Here is an 8,931-nt window from a genome sequence, read left to right as displayed (position 1 = left end):
AAGAAACACGGCCCTGCTCACCTGTCCGTCTGCTGGAGCCCAGAAGGGGAAAGGAGGAAGGAAGCAGAGAGCCACACAATCAGAAAAAAAGAAATCAATCAGAATGCTGCTTCTGGAAATAGGCCAGCTTGGCACAGATGGCTGTCCTCCTTTGGATTCAGCCTCAGGTTGGGATGGGGACGACGACTAAATGCTGGACAGGTTTGAGCCCTTAGCCCAGAGGAATGCTGGTAGGGATGAAGCCAACTGTCCAACAGCAGAGATGGCACAGAGGGGTACCGGGTATTCCTCAGCTCTTTACTGCCACCTGTTGGTTGCCAGGGCCATTCAGCCAGGGGCTACTAGGCTCCCTCAAATGACTCCAGACACGGGAAAATAAAACTGGGCTGCTGGGAATCGTCACATTCCTGGGATCAAGTTCTCTCCGACACCTTTCTGATGTAGGGAAGGGGCTGAGGCTTAGTGGTAGAGCATCTGCTTGGCATGCAGAAGGTCCCAGGTTCAATCCCCAGCATCTCCAGTTAAAGGGACTGGGCAAGTTGATGTGAAAGACCTCTGCCTGAGAAGTTTTGGAGGACATTGATACATAGGGTTGCCATGAGTCGGAAGCGACTTGACGGCACTTAACACAAATACATACTGCACCCAGTCCTTCCTCCCTCTTTAACAGTGGTGTGGGGTGGTCCAAGCAGTTTCCACTGGGGGTCGTTTTGGATAGCATCACTGGTACATCAGGCTCCCCTTCTCCGGTCAGCTGCCAGGGAACACAGCCACCCATGACTTCCCACAGTCGGGCTGCTTCCTTCAGGGTTCACCCCTGGAACTCTCCACCCACTTCTTGAGCCCAGAATCTGCAACACATTAAACTAACACAACATGTTCTGGTTCTGATCCTTTATTGGATAATCTGGTGACTCTTTTAGGCTGTCTTGGTAGCCCGGGTGCGCTTCTTCTTCACCACCACCGGCTTCTGGCTGCGCAGAATGGCGCTCGCACGACGCAGGGCAGCCTGCAAAGGGGGGGGGGGAGAAGAGGCAATCAAGGATCTGAAAGACTCATAAGAAAAGCCCTGCTGGATCAGACCCAGGCCATCAAGTCCAGCAGTCTGTTCACACAGTGGCCAACCAGGTGCCTCTAGGAAGCCCCCAAACAAGAAGACTGCAGCAGCATTGTCCTGCCTGTGTTCCACAGCACCTGAAATAACAGGCATGCTTCTCTGATCCTGGAGAGAATAGGTCTGCATCATGACCAGCATCCATTTTTACTAGTAGCCATGAATGTCATATCCAGCCCTGATCGACTTTTACCTCCTCCATGCAAAATTGGCACTAAGCAGCACTGCCTCCAAAGGGTGATGGTCCAGTTCAGCAATCATGGCTGATAATCAATGATGGAACTTCTCCAGTTAACCATCTTGACAAGATCAACACCCCCTCTTCTCCAAGGCCAAGCCCCACACCTCTTTGGCCATTCCTCACCAAAGCTCTTAGCCGTTCTGAGAAAGCATGGCCACAATCCCAGCTCTCAAAACATCCTCTAGGGCAGGGGATGTCAAACATAAGGCTCGGGAGGAGGATCTGATCCCTTGAGAGCTCTTATTTGGCCTGCAAGCCAGCCCCCACCCCAAACTCTCAATCTGGGCTGGCGAGGCATGGCCCAGCCCAACCAAGTGACATTTACATCATATCCAGCCCTTGAAACAATTGAGTTCGGAGCCCCTGCTCTAGAGAATTTGGCTGTCCCAGCAAAGCAAAGGAGGAGACTGCTTCACACTTCAAACATCCACATCATGTTGCATAACCTCCTTAAAGCACCCTGGGTCCTCACTCCCCTTAAAATTCAAGCGGGGGGGGGGGGGCTTTCACACTGTAAATCGCAAAGACTGAAAGCTTGGCAGCCATTTTGTTCCTGACATAATTTCCACGATCCATTCTGCATCAGCGGATTAATGGAAACCATTCGGATGATTTCAGACCTACAGTTACAGAACACAAACAGGCACAGTGCCTCTCTCACCATGCGCAGGTCCTTGCGGTAGTTGTTCTTGCGGATGATGTGGCGGAGGCTGTTGAGCGTGGCGCGCGCATTTTTGTTGATTGTGATCTTCTCATAGGAGGTGGCTGGTTTCCGCTGGCCTGAAAGGGGAGAAGCAAAGTTGGACTCTGGAAGTAGAACAGGCACACAACATCTTCCGGAGTGTGGCTGCTCTGGTTTCGGGATGTTCGGTAGGCACCCTGGGCCAGGTGCACGCACAGCAAATATGATACACAGAGGCATTTGTAATTTAAGTGTGCTTTTGCACAGAAGTAACCCTAACAAGCTCCTTGTGACATAGGCCCTTAGGGAGCCTCGTCTCTGGATTAGACTAAATGTCAACCGTAGATTTGCAGTTCACGGCTCCTGTGCTGAGCAACTATGCAAAACCAGATACTTTATGATTCCTAGAGAAGAGCACTGTGGCGCAGAGTGGTAAGCTGCAGTACTGCAGTCCAAGCTCTGCTCATGACCTGAGTTCGATCCCAACGAAGTTGGTTCCATGTAGCCAGCTCAGGGTTGACTCAGCCTTCCATCCTTCCAAGGTCAGTAAAATGAGCACCCAGCTTGCTGAGGGTAAAGGGAAGATGACTGGTGAAGGCACTGGCAAACCACCCCGTAAACAAAGTCTGCCGATTAAACGTTGGGATGTGACGTCACCCCATGGGTCAGGAATGACCCGGAGCTTGCACAGGGGACCTCTACCCTTACTTAGAGAAATGTACATCTCTTGGAAAAGGGTGCTGGGAAAGGATAAGAAATCCGTGAATCAGCAGAAGCCCCAAAGCTCGGCCACCATTTCATCCCTGTTGGCATTTAACATTCCACTGCAATGCTACCCTCACGCAAGTTTTCAATACCTCCATAAGAACTTCTTTCCTATGTATCTAACAAAAGCTCCCTTTCCCTTGTTACAGCTGTGGTTGTTTCCACTCTCGTCCCCCCACCTTGTTTCCCTCTGTAACATTTTGTATATAATGTGCTGTTTTTAGGCCTGGATGGGCATCTTTAAAGAAAAAAATAATGAAAAAAAATCCCCTCTCCCCATGAAACTATTTTCCATAGAGCTTTTTCCACACCCTTGTATCCTTTCACAATTAATTTTAAAATTAAATTTTAGAGTTAATGTACTAAAGAAATAAAAAAGCCCTCTAAAATAGGTTTGTGGAGGGGCCGTGGCTCAGTGGTAGAGCCTCTGCTTGTCATGCAGAAGGTCCTAGGTTCAATTCCTGGCATCTCCAGTTAAAAGGACTAGGCATGTAGGTGATGTGAAAGTCCTCTGCCTGAGACCCTGGAGAGCTGCTGCGGGTCTGAGTCGACAATACTGACTTCGATGGACCAAGGGTCTGGTTCAGTATAAGGCAGTTTCATGTGTTCAAGAACTAGAAGCATGCTTTGAGACATTGCGTAGCTCCTTTGCCACCTGTGTTCTCAACGGCCTGCCTTCCCCACCCTTTTTTGTTATTTATAGCTCATTCTCTGTACAGAACCTAACAAATCTTTGTTGTCCTCCTTCCTGCATTCACATCCCTATCAAGGAGCAGAATGTCGCTCCAGCATCCATTCTACTGGGCTGGCCCACCTGCGCGTTTCTTGAGGACGACGACGACTCCCTTCCCGTCAGCAGCAGGCTCCACCCCCACAGTCTTGCGATGGATCAGCCCATTGTAGCGGAAAGAGTTGCGAGCTTTGAGGTTGTTGGGTTCCTTTGAAGGAAGAGGAAACTATTAGCAGGACTAAAGGGCTGATGGTTAAAGAACAGGGGAAGAAATGGCTGGGTTGGAAAACAGAGAGGTAGATTTCAAGACGACAGAGGCCTTTAGGAAAGAGCGGCTCTAGCATTTTTATCCAGAAGCACTGGAAGACAAGATTATTTTGTGGCTCACCGTGCTGTACGTTTGCTTGTTCCTTTTAATAAGGAAACTCGAACAGTTGCGCACGATCATCCACTGCAGATGAGCAGACATCTTGCCAAGACCTGGGGATGAAGAGACCAGACAAATACTTTCGGATATTCCAGTTTTTTGCATCCTACCTAAGCCCAGGCATAGTAATTTATAATAAATAAAGGTGTCACCCACCTTCCCTCCCACCCCCACTTTTTACTTTTAAATCCTAATTGTGTCCCCTCCACTTCTTCCCTATACCCTCCCTCAAATGATTTATCCCTCCTTTTATGTCCCCTAACTGCTTCCTCTCTGATCTTGTTATCCTGGTGAACAGCTTTCCAGCGCCTCCGAACCAGACACCCGCCTGCAGCCAAAACAAGCCCTATTTCTGGACAGAGGGCACTGCAGTTCTTCCAAATGGGAAATCCCAACTAAACCTCAACATTACTATCTACCTTAATATTTCTAAACTGCATTTCTTGCCAACAGAGATGAATAGTTATCATTGCTCCACTGCACTGCCTTCCACCAACTCACGGCACAGCAAATGGAAACAGGTGTTTTGGCAATGAAAGAAAGGACAAGATGCACTAGTTTTAAGGGTACCCCCATAATCCAGACTAGTGGGCAACAGTATAGTTCAGAAGACGCTTTCTGCCAAGCGGCCCAAAGAATCTTGAGGGTAATGAGGATTATGCAACCCTTTACCTTTTCTTGTCACAGGCGATGCACATAAATTTAATGTATACCAAGAGCTGGTCTTTGCACCACTAAAAAATTCTCAAAAGGTATCCAAGTAAGTTAGTTGTAACAAAAACAGCTAGTATTAAGGCTACTCCACTACTAGGCTTTAAAAAGCCAGCGCCCGCACAGCTGAAAAGAAGTCACAGGACTCTGCTCATTTTCTGCAGACTACCTCATTCTTGGCACATCCCCCCCACAATTTGCTAATGTCTCTGGCTCATGACCAGCAAACTGAAGACAGGCTAAATCCGAGGTTATAGTTTCATGACTGGAACCCCCATTATCTGGACCTAACAGGCGCCTGCTCCTCTCCAGAGGACTGGGGTCGGGGCACGAATAAAGGGCTATCTAACCCAGGGGTGTCCAATCTTTTGGCTTCCCTGGGCCACACTGGAAGAATAGAAGAATTGTCTTGGGCCACACATAAAATACATTAACGATAGCTGATTCATAATGTTTGAAGTAAGTAAGCATGCAGCCCGGGGGCCACAGTTTGGACAAGCCTAATCTGTGTGTGTGTTAAGTGCCATCAAGTCGCTTCCGACTGATGGCGACCCTATGAATCAAAGTCCTCCAAAATGTCCTATATTTGACAGCCTTGCTCAGATCTTGCAAACTGAGGGCCGTGGCTTCCTTTATTGAGTCCATCCATCTCTTGTTGGTTCTTCCTCTTTTCCTGCTGCCCTCGACTTTTCTTTGCACGACTGTCTTTTCCAGTGACTCTTGTTTGTCTCATAATGCGACCAAAACACGATAGCCTCAGTTTAGTCATTTTAGCTTCTAGGCGTGATTTGATCTATAACCCACTGATTTGTTTTTTCACAGTGGGAAGCCGTGTTAGTCTGTCTGCAGTAGTAGAAAAGGGCAAGAGTTTAGTAGCACCTTGAAGACTAACAAAAATATTTTCTGGTAGGGTATGAGCTTTCGTGAGTCACAGGTATCTGAAGATGCAGGTATCTGACGAAGTGAGCTGTGGCTCACGAAAGCTCATACCCTACCAGAAAATATTCTTGTTAGTCTTTAAGGTGCTACTGGACTCTTGCCCTTTTCTACTACTGATTTGTTTTTTGGGCAGTCTAACCCATCCCTATCCACCTGCTCTAACCTATCCTTATCCACAGGAGGGTGTGGAGAGAGAGGTTTTCAATCATGAAATCTCCCGCTGCTCATCTGGTCATACATCTCGACCAGATCTAACACACCCGCCGCGGGATTCAGGATCAGGCACAACAGATTCTGATCCTGGATCTTTCAAGCCTCAGAGATCCGGGGGCGAGGAGAGGATTTTTTTGGCCATGCGACACACACCCATCCTCAAGAGCTGGTCTTTGCACCACTAATAAATTCTCATAAGGTATCCAAGTAAGTTAGTTGTAATAAAAACTAACTTACATTCTGGGGTCTTTTCCCTCCACGACCCTTCCCTCTCCAAACCCCTCGCTTCCCCAGCTCACCCCCTGCCCCCGAATGGTCGCCTTCGCCCCCCCTCTACGACAAACACGAGGCCGCGGTCCGCTTCCCTACCCTCTTGCCTCTACCACAGCCGGAAACGGAAAAGGAGGACCCCGGACGCCGCAAAGGAGTTTTATATGTCCTCCTTCGCCAAAGCGGACTCCTCCTCCTTCTAGCTGCAGAAAAAGGCTAGAGCAGCGCGCCACATCCGGTGCCACTGAAGTCCCTGATTGGTCGCCACAAGCGGAAAGCCGTTGGCCACTACAAGCGGTGTCGGTCTAGCCCGCTGCCATCTCTCTGGTAAAGCCGTATTCCTCGCAAGAGGGAGCTCGATTTTTTGGCCGGCAGTGGCGGTACAGGCTACGGTGACGTGCGGGTCTAGTCTAGTCTCTAACCCGCGGGACCTTCGTCAACGTTCGCCTCGGCTTTCGGAAACGGTCGGGTTCTGCCGAGGGAACTCGTCGGACGGCTTCGGAGAAGCTCGGCGGCGCTTCGGGAAAGGGCTAAGCCCGTTTGCTTCTTTTCGGAAACACTTCGGGTGACGACGCTGCGCGGGGGGCGGGGCGAAGCTTCCGAAAGATACGGCTGCGGACGATCGGAAACTCGGAAACTCTCGGACGCCTTCGGAGAGGCGTGTTGGCGATCGACGGCTTCGCGGGCTCCGCCTTTGCGGGTGGTGAGAGTCTGTTTCAGCTTTGCGCATTTTACTGACCTCGTTAAATAATTTTTTTTTTGTACTTTTCCGTCCTAAAGTTTGGGGACGTGCAGCAATCCTTTGAAAAGCAATAAAGCTACCCCCCAAAAAATAAAAAAATAAAAAAAGCTGGCTAAAACCTCAGCAATGACCCAGTTATGCACTCTTTGATCTAATTCCTTATTTACGCTATTTATCAATTTTACATTAGGTATTGATCTAATAATGTTAGATAGGATAAGAATATGTTAATTAAAATAGTATTGGGATTAGTTCCGTTAGCAAAAGTTTACACAATTTATTTTCAGGCGGAAGAGGGTGAGGGGAAAGTCAATTTATTGTTAATTTAGCAACATTATTTTTTTTAGTATTATTATTATCTTTTAACATTGAATGTTGTTTTATATGTTGATATATCAAATCAAGAAAATAAAATATATATATATTTTTAAAAGCAATGACCCAGTTATTGCACAAGGGACTACGGCCGTTTATGCATGGGAGGTTTTGCCTTGAAGTTGCCGATCTCTAGATGCACGTTTTCCCCATCCAAATTCTCAAAACTCTTCATGGGCTCTTATTTTTGATTGTTTAATTCAAGACCTTTATTGGCATACAATACAGTAAGTGATCCATACAAATGATGAATAGCTATAGGAAAACAAGGAATATTGGACCCCATCAATCATTAATCTTATCCAATCTCTTTTTGATTACTGAACTTAAAAAAAACCAGCTACTTTTTCAGTTCTGTTGGTTGACAAGTCATTGAGAAGACAATAAACTTTCAGGGCCTCCGAGTGTCCTGACATATTAGTTAAAATAGGATCGAGTAGATTGTGACGAATAACATCAAACTGAGGACAATAAAGAAAGATATGGGAAACCGACTCAATTGAATTTGAGTTGCCGGGACAGCCTCGCCGAATGACTGGTTTGGTTATATCGTCCAAAGTAACAGCTTTTGATTGTTGAGAATTCGGATGGGGAAAATGTGCATCTAGAGAGCAGCAAATCCAAGGCAAAACCTGCCATGCACAAATGTCCTACCTTTACTCTTTTAAAACGTCTGCTTGGATTTGAGTCTTTCCAAAGGGAAGGAGCTCCCGACGTGTAAAATGGTCACTGAAAACAGCGGTGACTGTAGGTACCATTATTCCTAATTTCTCTTAACAGTAAGTGTACATAAGAATATAAGAAATTCCCTGGTGGATCAGACCAAGGTCCATCAAGTCCAGCAGTCTGATCACACAGTGGCCAACCAGGGGCCTCCAGGAAGCCCCCAAACAAGACAACTGCAGCAGCAGCATCCTGCCTGTGCTCGACAGCACCTAATATAATAGGCCTGATCCTGGAGAGAATAGGTCTGCATCACAACTAGTATCCATTTTTACTAGTAGCCATGAATAGCCCATGAATGTAATGATCTGGGACCTTTCAGCAGGATGGTAGCACCTGGGTTCTCACAAAAGAGATTTCTCCATACTTGATAGGACTTCTAAGTAGGGTTGCCAGCTCTGGGTTGGGAAATACCTAGAGATTTTGGGGCTGGAGCCTGAAGAGTAGGGTTACCAGGTCCCTCTTTGCCACCGGCGGGAGGTTTTTGGGATGCAGCCTGAGGAGGGCGGGGTTTGGGGAGGGGAGGGACTTCAATGCCATAGAGTCCAATCGCCAAAGCAGTCATTTTCTCCAGGTGAACTGATCTCTATTGTCTGGAGGTCAGTTGTAATAGCAGGAGATCCCCAGCTAGTACCTGGAGGTTGGCAACCCTACTGAGGAGGGAGGGGTTTGGGGAGGGGAGGGACTTCAATGGGGTGTAATGCCATAGAGATCACCTTCGAAAGCGGCCATTTTCTCCAGGTGAACTGATCTCTGTCACCTGGAGACCAGTTGTAATAATAGGAGATCTCCGCACACAGAAGGAAAGGGAGGGTATAAATAGTTTAATAAATAGGTTGAGATGGTTGAGGCCTTCTTTTCAACATGCACCTTGGGTCTTAGGCCTCGACCATCTCTCTCTTCCCAATTAGTTGGTGTTACTCATCCCTGGACTCCCCAAAGGTGTAAGGGCTCGTTCTTCCTGTTCAGATTATTCCTTTCTGTACCTGTGATGGTTCA

At 47.6% G+C, this 8,931-nt stretch overlaps 1 protein-coding gene and 1 non-coding gene across 2 annotated transcripts; one reads left to right on the top strand and one right to left on the bottom strand.

The window, feature by feature from the left end:
• Nucleotides 1-884: 884 nt before the first annotated feature.
• On the bottom strand, nucleotides 885-4,019 carry RPL28 (ribosomal protein L28). The gene is made up of 4 exons (XM_056863072.1): nucleotides 3,921-4,019; nucleotides 3,617-3,740; nucleotides 2,017-2,135; nucleotides 885-1,009 (listed from the first exon to the last, which is right to left on the bottom strand). The coding sequence occupies exons 1-4, from the start codon at nucleotides 3,999-4,001 to the stop codon at nucleotides 920-922; spliced, it is 414 nt and encodes a 137-aa protein (XP_056719050.1). The 5' UTR covers nucleotides 4,002-4,019; the 3' UTR covers nucleotides 885-919.
• Nucleotides 3,207-3,275, top strand: TRNAD-GUC (transfer RNA aspartic acid (anticodon GUC)). Its single transcript has one exon. It is a non-coding gene; the product is annotated as a tRNA-Asp (tRNA).
• Nucleotides 4,020-8,931: the final 4,912 nt, after the last annotated feature.

This window comes from Euleptes europaea, chromosome 18 (genome assembly GCF_029931775.1).
Source record: "Euleptes europaea isolate rEulEur1 chromosome 18, rEulEur1.hap1, whole genome shotgun sequence".
Taxonomy (NCBI): Eukaryota; Metazoa; Chordata; class Lepidosauria; order Squamata; family Sphaerodactylidae; genus Euleptes; species Euleptes europaea.
Note: the sequence above shows the minus strand (reverse complement) of the source record. Positions and strands in the feature narration are given on the sequence as shown.

Coding starts and splice junctions, on each gene's coding strand:
- RPL28 (XM_056863072.1), bottom strand. CDS start 4,001: ATGTCTGCTCATCTGCAGTGGATGATCGTGCGCAACTGTTCGAGTTTC. Junction 3,741..3,920: donor ACAAGCAAACGTACAGCACG/GTGAGCCACAAA, acceptor CTTCCTTCAAAG/GAACCCAACAACCTCAAAGC. Junction 1,010..2,016: donor ACCGCAAGGACCTGCGCATG/GTGAGAGAGGCA, acceptor CCCCCTTTGCAG/GCTGCCCTGCGTCGTGCGAG.